The sequence below is a fragment of the Ictidomys tridecemlineatus genome, chromosome 9 (genome assembly GCF_052094955.1).
Source record: "Ictidomys tridecemlineatus isolate mIctTri1 chromosome 9, mIctTri1.hap1, whole genome shotgun sequence".
Lineage (NCBI taxonomy): Eukaryota > Metazoa > Chordata > Mammalia > Rodentia > Sciuridae > Ictidomys > Ictidomys tridecemlineatus.
The window spans coordinates 141664073-141688970 of record NC_135485.1 but is presented as its reverse complement, the minus strand read 5'-3'; the positions used below and the strand labels follow the sequence as shown (position 1 = coordinate 141688970).

The 24898-nt window shown below is 51.5% G+C and overlaps 1 protein-coding gene across 13 annotated transcripts in view; it reads left to right on the top strand.

The window, feature by feature from the left end:
- The window catches only part of Jade1 (jade family PHD finger 1), a 53656-nt gene that overhangs the window by 20834 nt on the left and 7924 nt on the right, over positions 1 to 24898 (top strand). For 7 of the 13 annotated variants that reach the window (XM_078020697.1, XM_078020694.1, XM_078020696.1 and 4 more), the window contains exons 3-9: positions 7565 to 7650; positions 10584 to 10741; positions 12960 to 13147; positions 15326 to 15537; positions 18304 to 18471; positions 19572 to 19688; positions 22363 to 22884. In XM_078020697.1, the coding sequence (XP_077876823.1) occupies positions 7565 to 7650; positions 10584 to 10741; positions 12960 to 13147; positions 15326 to 15537; positions 18304 to 18471; positions 19572 to 19688; positions 22363 to 22884 (1451 nt within the window). Of the gene's footprint in view, positions 1 to 7564; positions 7651 to 7690; positions 7914 to 7980; positions 8040 to 8215; positions 8782 to 10583; positions 10742 to 12959; positions 13148 to 15325; positions 15538 to 18303; positions 18472 to 19571; positions 19689 to 22362; positions 22885 to 24898 lie in introns of those variants that run through there. The other 6 variants (XM_078020701.1, XM_040293300.2, XM_078020702.1 and 3 more) reach the window with 4 other exon arrangements.

Sequence of the window (24898 nt, the reverse complement as noted above, 5' to 3'; positions counted from 1 at the left end):
GCAGCCCCAGAAGGGAAGATGCCTCATCTGAAAGATCTGAAAGTGCGTTAACCAGTTCGAGATGGAAGAGGAGGAGTCCACCAGAAGGCCACTCCGAGGTGGCCTTTCCTGTGGGCCTGGGATTAAGGGAAATATGTCTAGGATGCTGGAGTTGGGTTAGCTGCATAGGTGCCGAAGCCCAGTTCTCTCCTATCCCTGGCCTGGGCATGGGAGAGGAATGCTGGTTGCTGGCAGAAGGCAGGCCGTGCTTTGGTCATAGGGTGGCTCATTGTGAGAGGGGTGCTGATGCTTTGTGGCTGCCTGTCCGTACTTAATGATTTGGTCATCATGGAGGATGATGATGGTGGTGGTGAACAAGCAGCTCTGGTTGAGTGCCAGGCCTCATAAAAACATTTGCATATTCAGATCAGGAGCCCGCCTTTCATTCTCCTAGGGCAGCTGGTTCATGGTACACTAGCCCACTCAGTGGCACTGGAGTGCCTTCTTTCTTGTATGTACTGGGGACTGGATGGGCAAGCCCACTGCCCCTGGTGTAGGGTCTTATAGAGGGAATGCCACCGGATACAGTGTTTGCTTCCATTGCTGCTCAGCTGGGCTTGGCCTGTGCACTGGCCACTCCTGGCTGCTCCAGCCTGCAGGCCTGACAACATTTGGCTGTAGTTCCCAACTCGGTGCAGAGCATGTGTCCAAGTACAGGAGAGGCAGTGGCTGACGTCAGCATGGGGCCACAGCATCGCCACAGCCATGCTGGGCCCTGCCTTCGTTTAGCCTGGAGCCCATGGCTTTGTTTTCTGGCTTGGCCCAGAGGAGTACCAGTGTGGTATTTACAGTTGGGGATAGATGGCGCTTTCTGTGCCAGACACAAGCCCTCGTCCAGCTGCAGGTGTGGTCCTTGCAGTCTTTCTCCAGGCGCCCTGGAGGCCTAGCTCTGCAGTGGGATGGAATAGTGTTGGGTTTGAGGCAGCTCTGTAATTGCTGGGCTCCTGAGACCGGGTGGCTCAGCCGAACTCTGAGGTTATGCATCATGCCAGGGTGTGGCCCAGGGAAACAGGCCCTTTAATTTCCTGCTTCCCATCCAGGAGCCTTTGACCTTAGGGGTTTGGCAAATGTGGGAATTGGTTCCACCAGTATGTTCATTATTTCCAAAACTTAAAAGATTTCATTTTATCTACAGAGGATAATTCAAACATCAAGTGTCCCTTCTTTTGGCAGGAATTATGTGTTACTGGTTGTCTGGCCAATTCATAGCTCTGATCTGTATCCTTTGGTATTTTTCCTATTAAAATGAAGATTAGTGTTATCTGGCAAACCCCCACCCCATCCAGGTCATGAAGTCTTTGGTTGGGTGAGGTAGCAAGACACAAATGGGGTTTTCATTGGTTCTGGTGGTTTTGTTTGGTGCCTCAGAAAGAGGGAAATTGGTTCCCTTTTGCAAAGGCTGGTGGAAGGGCTCTGATCATGTGTGGTTGTTCCTGAAGTTGTGAAGCATGGCTTCCTGGATAACTTGCTAAATTCCAGGGTTTTGTTGACCTCCTTGTGGAAGGCAGGCAGGCTCATAGCAGGTGTGGTGAGGCCCTCCAGGGCCACCCAGCTTCCCTGTGAAACTCGTGCCTCAGTTCACACCTGGGCTCAGCCAGTGGGCGGAGAGGGGAGTGAGCTGAAATCCCAACTCCCCGATTTCCTGTTAGCAGTGCAGGCCGTGATGCGAGCATGAACTTCCGCACTTGTCATTCTGGACTCTCTGGCTGTACTTTCTGCTTTGGGCCCCATTACTGCTCATTTCATTCAGTGAGCCTCACACCGTACTGTACCTTCACTTTCTTATGTCTGACTGGCTGTGCTTGGTCACTCACGTGCCTCTGGAATGGTCTCCTCTAAAGGGCACCTCCCCCTCCAGTTCTGCTCCTGTTGTGACTCATCCAGAGATGAGCCTTCTGGGTCCTGGGACTTGGCCTTGGGCAGGAGTGCTGGGTGACTATGAACCTGCCTGTGCGTCAGCTGGCTGAAGACCCATGTGTGTGCATTTCAGTCCGCTGGTGCGGGCCAGCTCTGAGTGTGTGAGATGTCTTGTTTTTCAGAAGGTGAAAGTGAGAGGAAACACAGGGGTCAGCTGAGCTGGGGTGGAAGAGCCCAGCAGGTGTAGGGTCAGCTTGAGATAGCAGCGGCAGTTGAGGCAGGCCTTGTTTTCAGTCCTGCGGTTAAGGTTGATGACCAGCAGAGCTTTAGGTATGCTCTCTCCAGGCAGGAGTGGCAGCTTCACTTGCCCAGGGGTAGCCAGCCCTCTGGTGGCGCACAGGGGCTGAGATGCCAGACTGTTGGACCAGAGTTTTGCTGTGCCTAATGGTTAGGACTCAGCGGGTTTAACGCAGCAGGATGTAGCAGCGTGTCACCGTGTCATGTCTGGAAGCTGCATCTCCAATGTGGGAGGGTTGTGTACAGCCAGTGACAGATGGTTTCACAGGCTGAGTTTCATGGTGTGTGCATGGACCCTCCATTATTCCAGCTTCATAACTCTTGCTGCAGGTGCAACACGCGAGCTGGTGTGCTTGGAAGGTGCTTGAGCTGTGTTTAGAGCCACTCCTTATTTAGATCTAGGGCAAGATAGAAGGCGGTTTTTAATATTTCAGAGGGGAGTGTTAGATGCCTCTGCAGTAGGACCAGAAAGAAGGGCCAAGAATATTGTGCATGGCAGGGTCCACACTGGCTGTGATCTCTAGAACTTGTATTATCCCCGGAGGTTCTGCCTCGATGGAGGCTGGGGATGTTGAAACAAGACAAAATCTTCCCCCACACTCATTTTTTCCCGTGTTTAATGTAAGACAGTTTAGTATAGACTTGTTCTTTGATCAGTGTACATGTCAAGAATTTTATGTCTCTTAAATTTGTCACTGGAGTGGACTTGACCTCGGGTGATAATCTTACCTTGTGTGTGGTAATAAAATAAGGTTAGTCATTATTACTACATTTTTAGGGTTCCTGGATTCTCTCCTAAGAGCCAAAAATGAAGCATTTTGCTAGTCATATTCCTCATCTGGTGCATCATTAAATACCAGCATCTGGAATCAGAAAGTGCAGCCCAGCCCCGTGTGCTCTCGGATGACGGTGTTCAGCCAGGGCCCGCGATTATTTAACAGAGTATGGATGGCTGTTCCCAGTCCTGCTACTGTTTTAAATAGCATCATTTCAGGTGAACCTGCGCCCCTGGGCTTGTCGGCAGAAAGTGTTTTGTAGCCTGGCTTTTGTTTGGCAATGCTGAGGTTGGATGGGCTGTGAGCAACACCCCAAACCCAACTTTTTTTTTTAATTGAAAAGGAATGCAGATTATTTTTGCTTTGATAATATTCTGGGAGCTTCCTGGCCTGGTGTGGAAAGAGTGTGGCTGTAGGAAGGGATGCTGGTGGACGGACACCATGCCTGTCACTGCCATGAATGTGTCCCTGGATGGAGGTGCTTTCTAGGCAGGAGGCAGTGGCCCCCAATGGATCTTTGAATGTCGCTCTCTTCCTTGACCTGGTTTTCTTCTGCTAGGTGAAATAGGAGTGTAGTCCTGGCTGCCACCTTTAGTTCCAGCCACTCAATTTTTTTGGTCTACTTTTTTGGAAAGATTTGAAGTATTAATTGAGAATTTGCTGTGTGTTCAGCACTGACTCAGCTATAAATTCTGTGCCTTATACTGGGGGCTCTTGATAGAATAACTGCTTTTGATACGAGCACAAAAACCAAGAGAAAAAGAGATCTCCAGCAGTTGTGCCCTGCCACTGTACACAGGCTGAGTAGCTCCCTAGGTCCCTTGGACCAGGTTCTCACCTGGTTCATCAGTGAAGTCTCAGCTTTATACAAACCACCCATGCAAGATAAGTTCCTTTTCCTTTTCCACTGAATAACATCGCAGTGACAATAGCATATATTTATTTAGTTTGGTACCAGGGATTGAACCCAGGGGCCTTCAACCACTGAGCCACACCCCAGCCCCCCTTCCCTTTTAAAAAACATTTTATTTAGAGACAGGATCTTGCTAAGTTGCTTAGGTTGCTGAGGCTGGTCTTGACCTTGTGGTTCTCTTGTCTCAATCTCCTAAGCTGCTGGGATTATAGATAGGCATGTGCCACAGCCCCGGGCTGACAGTAGCTTTTAAATAGCTTTATTGAGGGATAATTGACATAGCAATTGCACATATTTAAAGTGTACACATTGATAAACTTGAACATGTTTACACCCATGATACCATCAAAATCAAAGTAATCCTTCCCACTTTCCCCACTTTTCAACTACCGATCTGCTTTCTGTCACTATAGATTAGTTTGCATTTTCCAGAGCTTTATATAAATGGAATAATACAGTATGATCCTTTTTTGGTCTGGCTTCTTTTCCTCAGCATAATTATTTCATTATTCATCCATGTTGTAGGTATTAATAGCTCATTTGATGGCTGGCTGGTGTTCCAGTGTATGGATGTACCACAGTTTGTTTATTCATTTGTAGTCTGGTAGTGGATTTTTTTAGGTTGTTTCCATCCAGCTTTTAGCTTTCGTAAATGAGCTGCTGAGAACATTCCTTATGTCAATGATAAATTAAATTTAGCTTTTCTGGTGTTTCCCTTGCTTTAAAGTGAGTTTTCTTATAAATCAAATAATTTTTTTTTGGTAGTGCTAGGCATGGAACCCACATACATGCTGTGCATATGCTCTACCACTGAGCCACATCCTAGCCCACAAAGTGGTCTAATAGGATTAGTTTTAATTTCTTTTTCTCCTCTGCATTATATTAGCACTAGGTAAATGAAAAGGAACAGATTGTTTTCGGATGGACTAGAGTTGGCCTTGGTTAATACTGTTGGATATCAGATTTGTAGCATCTTTAGAGATATGTTTTTTGAAAGCAAATATGGTGCAGACACTGGTTTTCAAGACTTATAAAAGCAGTCCTGGGAAAAGCTTCCAAGTGAGGGTTTGTCACTGGGGTGCATTCTGTGTCCTCAAAGCTATAGGCTTCCTGTGAACCCTGGAAACTACAGATCCCAGAAGAGGCAAGAGGATCATGGACCCAAAAAATTAGCAAATTTATTTGTTTTAACCCTGAAGGTATTTTTCTCTAAGGACCCTCCACGTTCTACTTCATGTTGATTTTAAAATACAGCAGAGGGGTGATTCTTAAAGATTTTAGCTTTGTTTCATTTATAATCCTTCCCATGGTACTTGACGGTGAAGGAGCCCTCCCTTCCTGCCTCGGTCTTCTCTTTCCCACCCTGGACCTCCTGGGACTCTTCTCCATGCAGTTAGTGTTCTTGTTCCCTTTTTTGAGCCTGCAGACTGCTGGAGGATGTCCTGTAGGACCAGCAGGTGGAGAAAGGGTCTCTCGAAGAGTCGAGCAGCCCAGCTATTTTCTTTCTTTTTTTTTTTTTTTAAAGGGGGGAGAGAGAGAGAATTTTTAATATTTATTTTTTAGTCTTCGGTGGACACAACATCTTTGTTTGTATGTGGTGCTGAGGATCGAACCCAGGCCGCACGCATGCCAGGCGAGCGCGCTACCGCTTGAGCCACATCCCCAGCCCCAGCCCATCTATTTTCTCTCTAGGCTTCTAACGTGGCTTCTGCCTTTCCTTCTTCCAGGAGTGACCAATTTAGAGCCAGCTGAGCTCACCCTACTGCGCCCAGAATGTTTCTTTTCAATGTGAGAATGAAGCATTCTTGTTCAGGGTCTAAAATTATAATTATTATTTTTATTATTTTGGGTCCTGGGGATGGAATTCAGGCCTGTGCATGCTAGGGAAATGTGCTACCCCAGTTCCACTTACTACTTTTAAGGAAGAATTTTCTTGGTGGTTTTTGTGCTGGCGATTGAACCCACTGAGTCACATCCCCAGCCCTTTTTATTTTTTATTTTGAAACGAGGTCTAAGTTGTCAGGGGACACACTAAGTTGCTGAGGCTGGCCCTGAACTTATGCTTCTCTTTCCTTCGCCTTCCCGGGTCACTAGATGATGGCGTGTGCTACCATGCCCAGCTAGAAAGGATGTTCTACAACATTAACAAAATGCCAAGGGGTTGCTTGAAGGAAATCTCATTCTGCCAATCTAACTACTCGGTTGACCTAAGAACAGCTCAGGACTGAGGCTCAAAGGTGGCACTGAAGCCTTCCCTGTCAGAGTGAAGCTGGAAATCCCTTGGTCATAGCAAATCTGATGACAGGCTTAGGTGCAGGATCTACTTCTTAATGTCCCCAAGGTCTTACCAGTGCTTTGATTCCATGTTCCCCTATTTGGATTCTGTAGAGATGAGGGTGTCTGTTTGAGTGACAGGTGGCTTAACTGGTAGAATGGCAGTTCCTTCAGATGCTTGGCTTTTAATTTTTTTGGATTTTGTTCATTTCCGGGAAGTGGTGCCCCCTGTTTATCAAATCAGGTGCTGCTGAAGATAGACATTGGAGATGAGTTCTTAGGAAGTTGAACAAAACCTGCAGGTGGCTGCGAGTGCTGTTTTGGATCTCTGGCAACAGTCTGGCATCCAAGAGAGGAGGCCATTCAGTTGTCCATGTAAGGCATTAACAGGAGGCAGTGGCAGGGGTGGAGGGTGGGAAAGTTGGGTGGGTGACTGGGCCACTCATAGGACTGGATGTGTTCTGAGCAGGAGGTTCCAGGGTGACTTGAAGGTTTCTGACCTCAAGTAGAAATGATGACGGTGTTCATCACAGTAGGCATGGGCGGAGAGGCAGAGCAGGTTTGGGCGAACTGGAACTCAGTTTTTGTAATGCTGAGTCAATAGACTCAGCACCCAAGGGTTGCTGTCTGACATGGAGGGGAGGCTGGGTCTGGGTCTGGAGCTTAAAGGGTCTGCTGGGTCCTCTGGGTGTGCCAGGGTGCGAAGACCAGTGTTCACGGGTGCACAGAAGCAGAATCCATGGTGGGTCCCTGCTGAGGAGGACAGCCTCTGAGGCAGAGGGGGTGTGACAGCAGGATGGAATTGTTGGTGCTGCAGAGAAGTCTCAGGTCCGAGCGGCTCCCAGCTTTGGCAGTTAGGAGACCGGGTGCCATGAGGGGGAGAGGCCGTTTGCTAGGATGGAAGTGAGGGAGGGAGAGAGCCCGTGGTGTCTTCATGGAAAAGCAGAGTGGGCAATTCTGGGGTTCCTTGCAGGCTTTCTGTTCTGGGAATACTGAATTTTTATGCTCTGTGGCGCTGTCTCCCCCTGGCTTTCCTGTTTCAATGTTTAGAGCATTGTCTTAGGGTTCAGCGAACTGATCTTTGCATTTAGAAAGCTTCATGAAGACATTTTTCAGTTTGTATGTAAGAATGTGAGACTTAGAGCCTCTTAGGAAGCACAGGCACCATCAGCATTGTGTTCTGAAGTGCTCTGTCCTTGTATGTGCTGTGCCCACACAGCACCCATGCACTCTCTAGGCTAGGGTTGGCCTTCGGTGTGCTTGGAAACGACTGGCTGGGATAGAGGAGCTCTGGCTGAGATCCAGGGGAGGGCATTGGGCGTTGTCCCCTAGGTGAGCTTCGATGAGCTTGGGTCAGGAAGCTCCCGAGAACCCAGTGACCCCTATTGGGATATTTGTTTTTTTCCAGGCCTGTCAACTACATGGTCCCAGAACTCTCGATCCCAGCACAGGAGAAGTTCCTGCTCCAGACATGAAGACCGGAAGCCTTCAGAGGTACTTCCTGCACGCCTGCCTGGCTCTGCATGCCATCCACGCGTGTGCATGAGGACATGCTGCCCCCAGACACCTGTTTGGCCGATGTCTGTGTGCAGTCCTGGGCACGTTAACCTCTCTGTGCCTCTGTGTACACAGCTGTAGGAGGGGTTACTCAGGTCTGTGCCTCGTAGGGTTCTTGTGAGTGATGACTGGGTTAATACGCAGAGGCGCCTACATGCCGAGCTCGCACACTGTTCCCGGCACACAGAGTGCCAATGATGGTTAGTTGTTATGATTAATTGTTTTCTTTCTTTCCTTTCCTGTTCCATCTTCGCTGGCTCCCAACAGCTCTCCCTCTGGCCAGGAGAGGAGCGGTTCAGCTGCTGCCAAGTCACTGCCAGCCTCAAGTTAGTTTTAGCCATGAATTTGTGGCTTATTTGGCAACAATCCAACGTAATCTGGGAGTTTTGCTTGGGGATTATGCTAAGGCTTCCCCTCATTCCTAATTTGTTTCTCCTCTTCTTCTGTTTCCCCCGCTGCTCCACATTTTGTTGTGTGTCTTTCTACCTGCACTTGTTTTTAGGTGCATCTTTCTCTGCTTTGTTAGAGATCCCACCTGTCCTGGGCTGTTCTCTGTGACTACCTCGGCTGGGCTTGGAGGATTCCGAGTGAGCAGGTTATGGAAAGAGTTTGTGGTTGGACTCTGGTTTTGTGCCTCCTCTTGATGGAGGACTTCAAAGTAGGCCCCATTCTGTAGTGGCTCCGTGGAGAGGTGTCCTCAGAGGGTCTGTGGGAGCTCCCAGAGGTGCTGTGTGCAGTGGAGGAGTCGGCTGGTGTGCAGGGACACCCTCCAGGAAATCGCGCATGTCCTGTAGGATTGCAGAGAGCTGCCCAGGAGGGGCCTCTGCATTAGGCCAGATGCTGCTGAGGAGGTGGCTGTTCCATCCCTTGGGTTATTGCAGGCCTTTTGCTTTCACGTCCTTCTAGGGTACTGGTGTCTTTGGTTGTTTTTATTTCTTCTTTTTGATCCCTCGTGCTGCCTCTGATGTTTCTGACGACCTCGAGAAGTACCTTTCTGATGTTTACACCGTGCTGCTGTTTCAGTGCAGGTGTGCAAGAGCCCCACAGAAGCTGGTTGGTTCCTGGCATGTAAGTGGATCCCCTTCCACACCCCTGCGGTGCCTGCACCAGGTAGTGAGGGGGAGACTCTGAGCAGCAGTGACCTCGTGCCGGTCTTCTCCCTGACCTGTGTAACTTTCTCTGAGTTCAGACCACTTTTTTTTTTTTGTGGTGCCGAGGATTGAACCCAGGGTCTTGTGCACGAGAGGCAAGCACTCTACCAACTGAGCTATATCTCCAGGCCTAGACCACTTTTTAAGTAAAGCAGTCACGCTGAACTGTCAGGGACTTTGGAAGCTTAGGTCATTTGAGGGTGTCTTTCAGCTCTTGATCAGAGCCTCCCTGGCTCTCAGTGGAGGATGGTGGCTGCTGTTTCTCATCTTGTTGCTGCCGTTGGTTCCCCTTCTTTGGCAGACTTCCTTGCTTTGTAAGGGACTGCTTTGAGGGAGGACAAGACAATGCGCTGGGCATCTGCTTCAGGACTCTGGGCTTGACAGGAACCCAGGATGCATGTAGGTCTTCGTGGAAGGCATGTGACTAAGTTTCTTGCTTACTGATGGGACCATAGAGAAGAGGAGTAGCATCCAGGGCAAACCAGCATAAAGATGGCAGTGTGGAGAAGTGGCCTTTTAGTTGAGACACTGCCTCATTGTGTCATTGCCTTATTGTGGTGAAGTTTATTAAAGTGATCACCAGCCTGAAAAGCTACCAGGAAAAACAAATATGGACCTATTAGCAGGCATATGATGTGAACTGTGCTTAGCAGCATAAGAAAGAACTTCTTGTCCTGAGAGGAGAGCTCGGCATTGTGACTTGTGTAAACAGAGGGCAGCTCACAGATGCATGCCCCATCTCTGCCAAACGCAACTTTAGAGCCATGTGGATGCCAGGGTTGGGCTTCCTTATGCAGCTTGTAGTCTGCAGTGAGCCGAGGCCTGAGAAGGAGCCAGCGTGCACCCTCGGCTGGGAGGTGTGCTCTGCCCTCACGTGGTCAGGCTTGCTTGACACTGCAGGCCCGTGAGCGCAGGGGCAGGTGCTGGGGGCCCTTTGTAGTTCCCTCCTTTTGGTCTGTGAGGAGGAATTGGGGTACTGTCTTAGAAGAGGGTAATTTGGAGTCTTGTCGTTCTTTTTTTTTTGCAGGGTAGGGAGAGGGCTCTCTTCCCCTTTCTCCCCTCGCAATGGTGCTTCCTGGGCAGAAGTCACGCCAGGTGAAATGGCGGTGTGGGAAACACATGCTGTTACTCCACGCCTGTCCTGTTTTGCACCCCAGAGGCCTGCTGCTGTTTCTCTTCCAGTGTTTTTCCAGGCATGTGTTTCTGCCTGGTCCTAGTCATCCTGGACCTTGCCCTCCCCAGACTCCGGCCCAGAGCCTGGTGTCCAGGAGGTAGGGGCTGGTGGGGGTGGCGAGTGCGGAGGAAGTGGCCTTGGCAGTTCTAGAAGGTTTTGACTCGAGGTTATTATGGTTAATGAGTTTTATTTTTAAACATGTACCCAGAGAGCATCCTGAGTAGCAGGAGTCATTGGCTTCCTTGGTGAACAGAGAGTTCTTAGAAGTTTTCCAGAGGACAGCAAGGTTTCTTTGTTGGTGTAGTCACTGCTGCATCTGCCTGTGTTGACAGAAGGGGCAAGAGGGCAGTCCTGCCAGCTGCTGCCATTCCAGGCCGGTGAGGCAAAGGGCGTGTCAGGTGCAGGGTTTCTGCAGGATGTCAGCCTTGTTTTGTGTTGATACAGCGACCTTGTTACCCTGCAGCTCTATGGTTACCCTGCAGCTGCCATCGCTTTGGGAAAGAATGCAAATGTCAAATGTCAGTGTCCCTTTCTGTCCCTTGCAGGTGTTTAGGACAGACCTGATCACCGCCATGAAGTTGCATGACTCCTACCAGCTGAACCCGGACGAGTACTATGTGTTGGCAGATCCCTGGAGACAGGAATGGGAGAAAGGGGTCCAGGTGCCTGTGAGCCCAGGGACCATCCCGCAGCCTGTGGCCAGGTAGAGGTGCCCCGAGGACAGGACTGTGCCTCTGCCCACCCTTGCGTCTCCTCCTTTCCAGCCAGGACCCCGACAGGAGAGGTTCTAAATTAGCATCCAGATAATGTGACTTTATCTCAGTGAAAGTGGAAGTGTAGCAGAGCCCAGCAGGCAGCGCCCACCAGAGTCCAGACACTCAGGAGGCTGAGGCAGGAAGAGCAGTTTGAGGCCAGCCCGGGCCTCAAGGGCCTTGTTTGTCTCTGAGTCCCAATAAGAAGGGCTGGGATGTATTTCCGTGGTGCGTACCCACCTAGCATGCTTGAGCCAGGACTGCAGATGAGTGGGTGAGCGAGGATGACAGACAGTTGAGGCACAGAGAGTAGGGATCAGCCACCCTGGGGAGGTGCCCAGGGCACTCTGGGAAGTGACTGGCGCCTCCCTGCTGCTCTCTGCTGTGCTCTGCGTGGGCTCTGGAGATGGCTCTCTAGGGGAGGAACCAGTAAGGGCCGTAGCCTGCAGTGGTTGGTCATTCCCCTGGAGAACAGGCGAGGAGACCTGCCATGCAGGGTTTATTTTATTAAAATATATTTTGTTTTGTAGATGTAGATGGGCAGAATGCCTTTATTTTATTTGTTTTATTTTTTATGTCGTGCCGAGGATTGAACCCAGTGCCTCATGCATGCTAGGCAGGCGGTCTGCTGCTGAGCTACAGCCCCAGCCCTTATTTTTTAATACTGTGGATTGAACCCAGGGCACTTAACCACTGAGCCACATCCCCAGCAGTTTTTATTTTTTATTTTGAGACAGGGTCTTTCATCTCATTAAGTTCCTTAGAGCCTCACTAAGTTGTTGAGGCTGGCTTTGAACGCCATCCTCCTGCCTCATCCTCCTGAGTTGCTGGGATTGCAAGGGCGGGCCGCTGCACCCTGCAGAACAGGGTTTTAGAGGAAGGAGGTTTTTGAGTCTGATCTCTGTATCCACTGACAAGTCCCCACCTCTCATAGGGTGAGTCCTTGCTGACTCCAGGGTCAGGCTGCCTCTTGGTTGCTTGTTTCCCCTCGTGACCTGGAGAGACTGAGGACCTGCTCAGCTGCAGGCACTGCATGGAGGCCGCCTTCTCTGTTGCTGAGCATGGCCTGTCCTCACCTCTTGGCCCTCCTCGTTGTGTTTCTTTAGGCGCGTGATTGGGTCTGGTTGTTGCCATTAGGGATCTCAGACAGGTGTCCATATTATGTTGCAGTCCATTGTGGATGGGCAGGCTCGGGTCGCCTCCAGGAGCCACCAGAGCTTGTAGGCTGCGTTCAGTCTGTGGAGCAGTGCCCGCTGGGCCTGACAGGCATAGACACTGCCTCCCTCCCCGAGATGCGGCCCAGCCCAGGCGCACTTGTGGAGTTGCTCAGGACAGAAGCAGAGAGCACGCGCCCTCGTGGGGCTTTCATTGGGGACCTGCTGTCTCTTGAGTAGGAGGGAGAAGTCCCTTCTCTGTGCTCATTTCAGTGCCCTGTGGAAAGAAGCACCATGTTAACTTAAGGAGGATGAAAATGCTTCTGTAACTTGTTGGGCACCTGTTGACACTGCTGCAGACTGTGGAAGCACAGTTGTGGGGGACGCTGGGGGCCGTGGCTCCTGGCTGGAGCGGGCTTGCCCTTCCGTGAGTAGGTTGAGGTGGGCAATTGGTGTCCAGGTGCTGATGGGTTGGGGGAGAGAGTGGGCGAAGAAGACACCTGGGCTCCTGTTCTGGGGCCATAGGCTCCCATTGGGAGAGTCCCCTGCTTGGTGGAACGTTGTGTGCCTTAGATTTCTTTAATGGATGGCTAAGGCCTAATTCTTTCTCTTCCAATCCCCTTAGTAAGATGAGACCAGGCCCTCCTCCCCCGCCCGTTTTCCAGTATGTGCTGTGTGTCCAGCTTGAGGGGCCGTTTTTGCTCCTGCAGATGTTCTTGAGAAACCAGTGCTGGCAGGTGACCTGGGCAGGCCTGGTTGTGGAGGTGATGTAATGACTGAGCCTGGCAGCAGGCCTGGCCACTGGAGTTGTAGTTGGTGCAGGCGTGCTGGTGTCCTGTGAAGTGGTGTTGAAGACTTCCGCAGTGTTTTCTAGTTGGGCTCTTGTGGTGTTTGGGTTGTAGGCCAACCCGGGCATCTGGGCGCCAGAGGAGCAGGCTCCACCTGGGGCCTGCTGATAAACCTGCTTGTAGGTGGAGAACGGGTAATGTGGCCGCCTTCTCTTCCTGTCCACCAGGGTTGTGTCCGAAGAGAAATCCCTCATGTTCATCAGGCCCAAGAAGTACATAGTGTCCTCGGGCTCTGAGCCTCCTGACTTGGGCTACGTGGACATCCGGACGCTGGCCGACAGCGTGTGTCGATACGACCTGAACGACATGGATGCCGCGTGGCTGGAGCTGACCAACGAGGAGTTCAAGGAGATGGGTGAGAGAGCACGGCACGGGGCAGGGCCACTGTCAGCCCTCCCCCTGGGCTGCCAGGGCTCGTCTGACCGCAGCGGAGGTGACCAGGGGATTGGGAGGCTGCATGTTCCCAGAGTGGCACAGGGTGGTCCCCTGGGAGTGGAGGTGGGCTCCGGGAGGCTGCAGGTGGCATGACTTCCCATCTATGCTGTGTCCCAGCCGTCCCTGACTTCCCTGAAGTGGGGTGTCTTTCCTCTCATGCCCCTCGGGCTCCTTCCTGGCCTCTGCCTCTGGGCGAGGTGAACCTGCTGCAGCCACTTGTGTTTTTGCCCAGTGACTCTTTGGTCCCGCTGCAGACCCAGCTGCCTCTTCCTCTTACCTGTGGGTCCGTTCCTGGCTTCTCCTTGACGGTTTCCTTATTAGCGGGCGCCGAGGTCGGTGGAGTCTGGGGTGGAGGCAGTGTCCTCCTGCGCACGGGCCTGACTGCTGAGGTGGCCTCGAGGGCCCTGACAGCGAGAGGAGGATGTCAAGTCCAGACTCTTGACAGTGGAAGTTCACAAGGGGGTGCAGTTGGTGTCCTGGGCACCGGGTGGGAAGTTGGCGCTGGCTCTGTATTTATCATCCAGCTCATCACTGTCACAGCCTGGAAGGACAGCCACTTTGTGGTTTCCATGGAGCCTGGCAGGGGCCTCCTGTGGTAAGGCTTGTCCTGTCTCAGCTGGTTCACGGCCCAGTGGGTGGTGACAGGCATGCCTTACTTTGGTGTGGTGACTCGGCTGTTGTGACAGACAGTGGATGTCCTTGGTGGCCGTTGCTTTAGTGGCCACATAGCAGGCTGGAGTTGCTTCACAGGCTCTGCTCAGAAGCTTTCCAGTGGTCTCGGAGCTGAGCACTCTCACCTTTGTGAGTGGTGAACTTCTGCCTTGAGCAGCATTGTGAAGACCTAAGCACTCACCTCTGTCCTGTGAAGCCAGAGGTCTCAGCCCGATTCCTGGCTTTTGTGAATGGTTTCATTAATAAGAACTGGGCTAATTCATCAGGTTTAAAGATATTGCTGAATATTTTGGCAGGAAAAATTATATAGTTGTATAACATAAGTTGAATATGTGCGAAAGATGTTTGTTTTAGTTGCTATTGGTCTTTTTAGATAAAAATTTAATTATAGGGCATAGTATTGTATTTCCAAAGTCAGTGGTGTTTCCAAAACCAGTAGGAGGTACTGGGATGAAAAGTTGGCTGTGGAGAAGCCATTTCATAATTGGATAGATAGATGGCCCTTTGCATGTGTAGGGCTGTTATCAGCGTCTAATACAGTTCTTCCAGTTTTACAAACTTGGAGGTTTATTGACGGTTTTAAGATTTATGCTAATGCATTCAAGTTGTTGTAGGCTCTAGTAACATTTCCAATGATTTTTCTTCCTTTCTTTTTTTTGCAACTTAAATGTCCTGTTTACTTTTTAACTTGTTGTTTTCCTCTCTGCACAAGTATTTTCATTATAGAAAGTGTGGAAAACAAACTTCTGCAAACAGAAGAAAATAAATTCTCTCCCCCTACCAGCTCAGACCATGATAGCCACTTCAAATTTACTTTTGATCTTTCTTGAAGAAGAGTATGTTTTACTTGATCCACAGTGAACTATCTTCTTTGCCCCAGATATTTTCCCATGTTGGTCATTTCTGATTAACTGTATTTCAGCTTGATGGAGTCTGCAGTGTGTGGAGGGATGAGCCAGTCGAAGAGAATTGAATGCTTGTAGTGAAATTTGTTTTTCAGAGTACTATTTTTAATTTTATTTTTTAAAGCACAAGAAAGGAATTAAAAAAAAAATACCCAAACTCCTAGTATGTGGCTGTGGCTTCTGAAAGTCACTTACATGCTGGTGGTTTTGTATAATAACTGTAATGAAATGAATTATGTCACACTACATGTCCTTGATCCTTGAGTCCTTCTCAGAATTGTTGATTGCTTTTCTATTTACTCTGTCTTTAGTGCCTGACCACAGGGAGCCAACTATTGCCTAGAAGAGCTTTTCTGTGGAAGGGTCTGAGAGACATTCATTAGGAAATTCTGGGACGCTCAGGGATGGGCTTAAGTTCTGTTATTTATCTATTGTAAATTGTAAGTTCAAATACAACAATACTGTTTCATTGCAAAATTATCGTGGGTTTCTTAGAGTGAGCTTTGTGGTTTTCCTTTCAGGAATGCCTGAGCTGGATGAGTTCACCATGGAAAGGGTCCTGGAGGAATTTGAGCAGCGATGCTATGACAACATGAATCATGCCATCGAGACCGAGGAAGGCCTGGGGATCGAGTACGATGAGGACGTGGTCTGTGACGTCTGCCAGTCCCCTGATGGTGAGGACGGCAACGAGATGGTGTTCTGCGACAAGTGCAACATCTGTGTGCACCAGGTAGGTGGCCGCCCGGGGTGCCCAGAGGGCGTGCTGCTGGAGCCCAGTCCTCCCTCCGAGGGGGACCCCTGTCCCGCCTTGCTGAGGGGGCCTGCAGACTGGAGCTGCGGAGTCCAGGGCGCTCCAGGGTTTGGAGCCCGTGTTGCTGCCTCCGCAGCGGCAGCAGGACCCAGCTAGGAGCACTGGAGGACCAGCACTGCAGGTGGCTCGCTGTGTTCCGAGTTCCACAGTCTGGGTGCCTTAAAACAGTAGAGGCCTATCTCTTGTAGTCTGCAGGCTGCAAGTCCAAACAAGGTGTCCGCAGGGCCCGTTCCCTCGAGGTAACAGGCAGCTCTCTGGCCTTCTCCAAGCCTGGTGGCTTTCAGTCCTGTGTGTCCTGGCTTGCAGCTGCTTCTTTGGGGTGTGCCCCTGTTGTCTGTCCTCACAGGGCTGTTTTCGTGAAGAGCTGGGTTATGTTGGTGTCAGAGACCCAAGTCCTCCAGTTGCTCCAGTTTAACTAATTATGCCTGCACTGAGTGTTTAATAAGGTCACGCTTTGAGATGGTGGGGTTCGGACTTAAGAATATCTTTTGGTGCGACCTGGAACTTTGCTAGCATGTGTTGATCTGTAAATGGAGCTGTTGAAGCACAGGAGGGTTACTGAAGATTGTTTTCAAGAAAAGTAGGATTTGGTGGCAGTAAGATTTGGTAGCTGCTTGCTACTGTCCACAGAGAGATCTTAGGACGTCAGTGGGGCTGGCTCTGAGTGATTCTAAAAGTTTCGACTGTCTCCATGCTCCTAGGTTATTCATTCTTCAGGCATTGATTGATTCCTGCGGGCGGTACTGGGGATTATCCCAGGGTTACCATTTCCCAGCCCTCTTTACTTTTTATTTTGACGGTCTCAAACTTGTGATCCTCCTGCCTTAGCCTCCAGAGTAGTTGCTACTACACTTGCTCCATGAAAGTTCTTTCTTTCTTTCTTTTTCTTTCTTTCTTTCTTTCTTTCTTTCTTTCTTTCTTTCTTTCTTTCTTTCTTTCTTTCTTTCTTTCTTTCTTTCTTTCTTTCTTTCTTTCTTTCTTTCTTTCTTTCTTTCTTTCTTTCTTTCTTTCTTTCTTTCTTTCTTTCTTTCTTTCTTTCTTTCTTTCTTTCTTTCTTTCTTTCTTTCTTTCTTTCTTTCTTTCTTTCTTTCTTTCTTTCTTTCTTTCTTTCTTTCTTTCTTTCTTTTTTTTTTTTTGGCACTAGGGATTGAACCCAGGGGTGCTCAGCCACTGATCCACTTTCCTAAACCTTTATATAACATGTAGACACAGGGCCTTGCTGAGTTGCTGTGAGGCTGGCTTTGAACTGATGATTCTCCTGCATCAGCCCTTGAGCCGTTGGGATTACAGGCGTGTGCCTGGGCCCAGCTCCGTGAAGCTCTTGATTGCCGTTTTCTTAGTAGTCTGCCTGCTTCCTGGCTTCACTTCTTGTCTGAAGACTTCACCACCTATGGCCTTGTCCAGGCTCTGCGGAGAACTGGTTGAACTCTTCTTTCAGAAATGAGCTAGCCATCCTGGGGAGGGACCTCCTCACAGGAGTGGTGGCAGAGCTGGCCCTGGCACTCAGCAGCTGGAGACACCGCTTCCTCCATTCTTTCTGCCATGCTGTCTTGTCCCTTTCCTCATTTTTCCTCTGGGAGGCCCCCTGGCTTGTCTTGAAGGCATACTTTATTCAATGAGCTGAGATCGGCTCTAGAAGGCTTGATGTTTGTAAGAGTGTCACCCAGCAGCACTACGAAGGGTTTGTTTTACCCGCCAGGGTGCTGGCGTGGCCTGTCGGTGCCTCGCGCTTGGCTGAGCTGCAGGGTGCCCCCCTCGCCCACCTTGCACCTGAGGTTTCCTTGTGCATCCTGGGTATGTAGCGTGCCCAGGGCTGTTCTCTGCCTGGAGAGCTGGAGCTGTGACGGCGGGCGGCTCGACTCCCGGCTCCAGTTCATCGAGGATGCGGTTCTGATGGCCTGGTCTTCAGAGGCCTCTGACTGAGCTTCTGTTCCGCCCTGGCTTCCTTTCTCCCCTCGCTCAGCTCACATTTGCCTCTTCTCTCTTCCATCTACCTTCATCATTTCAATTGTAATAGCCTTGGTTTCTGCAGTTGATGCCTCTAGTGTAATTTGGCCATCTTGTGCAAGACAGGCTTTATTTTTTTAAACATCAGCTAAAGAGACTGAATTCTCCCTTTGTCTGGCATGTCTGTTTTTTGGATCTCGGCTCCTGTGGGAGAGTGTTGGGGTCTGGCTGGTGGAGGTTGCCCAGCCTTGGGAGTGAGGTGTCCTGGTTTATTTCAGTCCCCCGCCACCACCTTCAGTCTCCTTTAATAGCACTGCCACCTCGCCTCCCTTCACCCCTCTTCGTTGATGAAGCAGGGTGGGCAGCTTCTCCCATCTGACTCCTTGGGACTTTGAGCACTCACTGAAACCCCGTCTAGAAACTTGGTATAGGTGGGTTTTGTAACAACACCGCAGAGCAGGTTACTTAAAAACTTGTCTGTCTGGAGCTTGCAGGACCACCCTGTGCTAAACATATACGTGTTTTGTGTGTCTTTAGGGCACACACCCACGCAGGATTTCCTTGTAGTGGCCAGTAGTGTTTCCTGAGGGAGAGGGTCACTGCTCAGTGGACGTGGGACTGTTTGTGTTGCCTGTGGTTCCGTGAAAATCTTTCTAGGTGTCTTTAAATTAATTGATAAAAATGGGAACAGTCAATGATTTTCTCTCCTCTCCTTGGGGATGTCCTGTGGCATTACAGGCCTGCTATGGAATCCTCAAGGTGCCAGAGGGCAGTTGGCTGTGCCGGACCTGTGCCCTGGGAGTCCAGCCAAAATGTTTGCTGTGTCCCAAGAAGGGTGGTGCTATGAAGCCCACCCGCAGCGGAACCAAGTGGGTCCATGTCAGCTGTGCCCTGTGGATCCCTGAGGTAAGCGTGGTTCTTACTAGCACCTCATCTCAGAAGGCCCTGGCTGGTACTTGGGACTGGGCATGAGGAGCCATGTGTATGTGGGCAGCTTGTAGCTGATGGGTGAAAAGATACCTTTACTTGCTGGGACCTGCAGCATACCACCCTGTTGTCATGAGTGTGAATTTGTAGCAGTGCTGCCTGGAGGTGCAGTGAGTGAACTCCACAGGGCAGTGTCCGGTGGCTTCACCTGTGCCGAATCATGGCTGACGCCCACCTGCAGGGTCAGGCCTGCAGCCTCCATGGCTGTGGCCTGGGCCTGGCAGTGCTGTCCTGTGGATCCTTGTGCTTGGCAAGCCTCACACTCGACACCACCATGGTTAAACAGCATGCTCTAGGTTATGCTTTTGTGATTTTTATTTAAATTCTTACTCAGCCTCAACCTTTATAAGTTCAGGTCTGGTCTAAGTTACTTCAAGTCCCAGACTTTAACTGATTTAATTTGCACGGCTCACTATGAGAATATCATTTGTGATTCAGACCCCACCATTTTTGGTGTCTGATCTGGTTCATTTTCCCTCTTGAGGAAAACGACATGGGGATGGTGTTGGTTTCCGCTCCGAGTCTTGGTGGTGCCGGGTCTCCTGTTCTGCATTAACAGGATACATACAGTTCAGCGACCTCACTGAACGTGGAGTGGACTCCTGTTGACTTCGGTGGATTTCCACTTTGAATCTAGTCTGTGTTACAACTGAAGAAAATGGTTTTCTTTAGTGAGAGAGATTAAAATAGCTTATGTATTTACTTACTCCATTCTCGGTCGTCTATTTAAATATATTTAAGATGGCTTTTTATTCTTGACACATTCCTCGAATCAGAGGCATAGTAGATTGCATGGTCCTGACCCACGAGAGTCTTGGTCATCGCACCCTTAAATGATAAACGAAAATGTTTTGTCATGGAACTTGTCTCCATCAGATGGGGACAGGGCTGGGGCTCTCCTGTCTGCCCCTGGGGTCCCTGAGGGCTCACCTGTTGCAGGAAGTCAAGAACCTGTGAGTCTTGAATGGCCACACTTGGCCCTGATGGCCTGTCTCCGTTCTGCTGTCTCTGATTTCCAGGTGAGCATTGGCAGCCCCGAGAAGATGGAGCCCATCACAAAGGTGTCTCACATCCCCAGTAGCCGGTGGGCGCTCGTGTGCAGCCTCTGCAACGAGAAGTTCGGGGCCTCCATACAGGTACGTCGCCTAGGAAGAAGGGCTGGCTTCCTTCCCCGCTGTGGGTAGCAGGTGAGGGAGACTGTCCCCTCAGGCTCCTGCGGGAGGAGCTGCAGGACCCAGGGTGAGGGGTGACCGCCCTTCCCAGGGACGGGATGGCTCCTGTCCGCAGGAACACTGTCAGTTACCTGGAAGTTTGCCTGAGTGGCGAGGCAGTTCCAGATTGTCTTGGTCCTTCCCTTGCTACCCCAAGCCTGGTGTCACAGCCCCTGTGCAGAGAGACACCTTCCACAGAGAACCCAGTTTTCCTACATGCCTCACTTGGGGCACGGGAGTCTCCCCGCCTGCAGGCTCAGCATGCCACAGCGCACCTCTGCGGCCACCTCTCCAGGCTGTGGGGTTGAGTGCTGCCGCCACACCGGCAGAAACACACTTCTTGGCGCCTGCTGGGTGGAGGGGCATCCGAGGTGCCCTGCGGGTGCTCTTGGCCCAGGTTGTTATCTGATTCTTTACGGCACTGTGGCCGTGAGTGCGTGAGGGACCGAGAGCAGCACTCCTGCTTGTCCAGAACAGGTCAGCGGGTCCCAGAGCTGGTGGATGAGAGAGACTGGGGCAGCGTGTGTGCTGCCGGCTTGCCAGGGTGCCTGGACTGCTCCGCAGGGGCCTCTGGTCCTCCAGCTGGCCATCGCACGGTCCTCACTCAGGCCTGCGAGTGGTGTGGAGTTCCTGGAGCAGAGACACTTGGAGGGCAGCTCCTCTCCGTGCAGAGAATAGCAGCTCAGAGTAGACAGTGCCAGGCTCGGGGCCCTGGGGCTCAGAGATACATGGCTTTGTTGGCGAAGCCAGTTTTAAGTTTTGGCTGATACCAAAATGGCTGACTGGGAATAGAATCTTAAAAAACTAAAGGGCAGAAATGCCTCTGGTTTGAGAGTTGAGTTGGGCAAGGAGAACAGAGAAGCTAACAGGCTTCCAGTGGGTGTGTGCGTGCGTGTTTACTTGTGGGAGGCCCTGGTGGCCTGCTGGGGGGAACCATTGCTTCTGGGGTAGCTGGTGTTCTGAGTGCAGCGTGGATGCGCTGTCCTGCGCACCCTGTCCTGGTCCTCAGTTGAATTTAAGAGACCTGCAAATGGGCGCTGGGCATCCCTATGAGGAGAGGATGTGGTGTTTCTTCTGCACTGTTGGCCTCTTTTTCCCAGAACATTAATTTGAAGAAGAGGCCCGGGGAGGCTGATGGTTTTTCCCATCTTCCCAGAATGGGTGATTTTATTAAGAGTTCCTCTCTGTGGTGTGTGCAGCTGTGGAGGCTCTGGTGCTGAGTCAGCCTGCGTGGGAAGGCCCCGAGCACGGCCTCTGGCCCTTCCAGCCCTGGGTGTGCACAGCGGTGCTTCTCTTTAGGGGCAGACGGCTGGGTTAAGTGTGGCTTGAGCCAGACTTGGAGAGTGTCTCTGGCATCTGTCACCACTTTAGCCTCCCACTGGCGCATGCTGTGGGAGGAACACCCTGACTCTGACAGTGGCCAGGTAGGTGTGTGTGTGTGTGTGTGTTGTCGCCAGAGCTGCTGTCACACACTCCTTGGAATTGAGGTTATTTACAGATAGAACTAGGAGTTTATTTCATGTGCTGTAGGTGAGGGGGAGGGGGATGGGGGAGGGGGATGGGGACGGTGGAGGGTGCTGGATGGCTATAGCAGTGGGCAAAATCACAGCTGGCGTGGAGTGAAATGCTGAAGTGACTAGGAGTACGCGCCCTGCTGCAGCCCCTGCCCTCCTGGCTCTGTGACTCAGCCTGTTGAGTGAGTTCAGCTGCTCGGTGGCCTGGAGCCACGGGTTCTGCTCCCCTGCCTGCTGGCATGCCCTGGGGTCTCTTGGCCTCACACAGGCAGTGTTGCTCTAGAGGACTGACTTCAGCCTCCACCAGGAACCTCCTTCCAGGGATTTGCTCAGTGAGATCAGAAGCCGCTGATCGCTGGCTCCTGCTGGGCCAGAGGCTGTGGTCTGAACCATAGCAGGCGCTGCGGCAAGGCAGTCAGCAACCTTGCTGTGGCCTGGCCTTCAGAGTGACTTCCCTGTGGCCATAGGACGTGGTCCCTGTGGTGCCCATCTACCCCTTGGGCTCATGGGAGCCTCTGTGCTGGCAGGGCCTGCCTCCATCCTGGGCTGCGCCTTCTTGTCTCCTTTGCACCTTCTGCTCTGACCCCTGGGCCCTGCTTCAAGGGAGTGTGGCATTTATCTTCCCACTTGTGGGGTCAGAGTGAGGATTCACTTTCCTTTTAAAACCCGACAAGTAGTCATTGGTCCTGGGGGGACTCTTGTCCAGATTGTTCCCAAAACACCTTCCTCTTGTCCCTGAGGAAAGCCAGGTTAGTGCTCCAGCGTGTGCTCTGCGTGTTGAGCAGCTGCTACTTTGAGCATGATGCACCCTTGTCATGAGTGTCATTTGCATGGTCACGGACATGGTTGTTCCTAAGAAGAGGGCAGTTTGGTTTGGTTCATGAGCGTCCATCTGGAGAGCCCCTGAAGTCCCCACCTACTTTACATGGCACCTGGCATTGTCTGCCAGGGCCCGGCCTTGTCACCCTCTCCTGCCACACTGCATTCTTGAATGCGCCCCTAGGGGTCACGTCTGGGTGCCCAGCACCGAGGGCCCTGGTCTGCTGCTCCTTAACAGTCCTCTCTCTGCTGTGTGTTCTTTGCAGTGCTCCGTGAAGAACTGCCGCACGGCCTTCCATGTGACCTGTGCTTTTGACCGGGGCCTGGAAATGAAGACTATCTTGGCAGAGAACGATGAAGTCAAGTTCAAGTCCTACTGCCCAAAGCACAGCTCCCACCGGAAGTCTGAGGAGAGCCTTGGTGAGGGGGCCGCGCAGGAGAACGGGGCCCCCGAGGGCTCCCCCCGGAATCCGCTGGAGCCCTTTGCCAGTCTGGAGCAGAACCGGGAGGAGGCCCACCGGGTGAGCGTCCGCAAGCAGAAGCTGCAGCAGCTGGAGGATGGGTTCTACACCTTTGTCAACCTGCTGGACGTGGCCCGAGCCCTGAGGCTGCCTGAGGAAGTGGTGGACTTCCTGTACCAATACTGGAAGCTCAAGAGGAAGGTCAACTTCAACAAGCCTCTGATCACCCCAAAGAAAGACGAAGAGGACAATCTAGCCAAGCGGGAGCAGGATGTCTTGTTTAGGAGGCTGCAGCTGTTCACGCACCTGCGGCAGGACCTGGAGAGGGTAATGATTGACACTGACACCTTATAGTGACTTAGAGAAGAAGATGCAAAGAGGCGCATGCTCGCCCAGAGCAAGAAATAATAGCCAGTCCTTGCTCCCAGCCCCGTGCGCACCTCGGCATGAGGTGTTGGTGGTTAATGTGTTCACGGGCTGTCAGCTCACTGTGCACACGTGTAAGACTGCCACAGAGCGGGAGCTGCTTTGTGACCCCTTTCTTTAAACACTTTCCCATTAATCTTTATTGTTCTGCAAGATCAGATGGGTGTATCTTTCCCCTCTTTTCTAGAGCTGGAGGGAACTGAGCCCCAGGAAAATGACCAAGGGGATGACTCAATTGTTTGAGACTGATTTTGAAAACTGGAATGGATTTAATGCAGGGGGAGGGGGCAGAGGTAGGGAAATGTCTTGTCAGCCTGGGGAGATACAGGTGCTGGTGAGGGCTGGTGTGGAGAGCCACGTGCTGCCCTCCCTGGCCCCCCCTTGGCTTCTTGGCTGATCTCCAGGGGCCTTCCAGCATTGTCACCCAGCAGAGCAGGCTGTGTGCTCACGTGTGCATGAACTTAGCAGCACGCACATCTGTTACAGAAGACACTCCTGGCAGTGAGGTGCTAAGTCATCCCAAGGCTGCATGTGGCTCATGTGCCTGCGTGTGTGCGTCTGTGTGTCTGGTGAGGGTGGGATCCCGGTGCACGGGGCTTCAGATCTGTCTGAGGAGCCCTCGTAATGCTCGGCACACTACAGATACACCCGCTGTGGTCACACCACTGGATCAGCTGCTGCCGCTGCCACCGCCGCTGCCTCCCCCACTCTCCATTGCCCCTGAAGTCCCGCCTGGACCCTCCTTCCCAGCACAGGAGTAATTAGGAGAGGGCTGCCTCCCCCACCGGGGCGTGGGCTCCTGCTCCTGTGGGTAGGGTTGACTGAGGCTTGCTAATTGGGGATGTGTCTTAGAGCACCTCTATCCAACTCCCCTGGCTGCTAGCTACTGATTAAATTCATTAGTGTGAAGGAGACAGCATTGAGGTTTCCTGGCCCCGCAGCCTGCACTGTAGGGCACCCCAGTGGCTGCACACAGTTAATGCATTTCTCTCAAGCACCTCACTTATTAGTGAGGAGTGAGTCACAAGTGATAGGGAATCAGAGTGGAGGCAGAGGAGGGAGAAGCTGCACAAGGGCTTTAGCGGAAAGGCCCAGGGGTCTGAGGGAGCCGTGTGGCCCTGTCGGCCCTGTCGGGTGGTGTGAAAGTGCAAGTTGAATGCTCACCAGAGATCCTCTTGGCGTCAATCTCCTCCAGCTTATTGTGCTGCCCCTTCCTAAACCAGGGTAGGTTCTGGGCAGGCCAGGTTGCAGCCCCGGGCGCCTGGAGCCAGAGCAGGCTGGTGAGCCCCCACACGCCCCCTAGTGGTGAGTGTAGAGCCCCGGCTCCCTGCACGTCCTCCCCTGCGCTGTAGATGACGGGAAGGGTTCTGGAGGTTGAGCTGGAGCCCGGGAGGAGCTGGGACCTGAACACTGCTGTCATCAGGGGCGTGGAGGCAGGCAGTCCTGGGAGGGGAGGGCGAGGAGTCTCATGTTTGGCCTGTGTTTGTCTCAATCACCACAGAATAAAAGTGTAGAAAATGCTTGTGGTGTACTAACTCTTTTTCTGTACGTAAGTCACTCAGATTAACATGCACTTACAATTAAATACTGAACTTTTTTTTGGAGTTGTCACTTGCTTTTTAAGTAGAACACCGCCTATCATGTATGAGAAACAGGGAATAAATCAGGATTCGTGTGTGTGCGTGTGTGGCATTGATTACATTTATTTATTTCATTATTAAGAAACTGAAGGGAATTTAGGGGACTTTAGCATAGGCTTAAAAATGGGCTTCTTATAATGAAAAATCTTGCCCCAAATTTGCCATGAGCCCTCTGACGATGGAGGTTTTAAGAAAAGTCAATCTTTGCCACGCCCCAGAGAGCGCAGTCTGTGATTATGAGCCTAAGTGTGCCAGGCCAGCCGATTCAGGGCAGG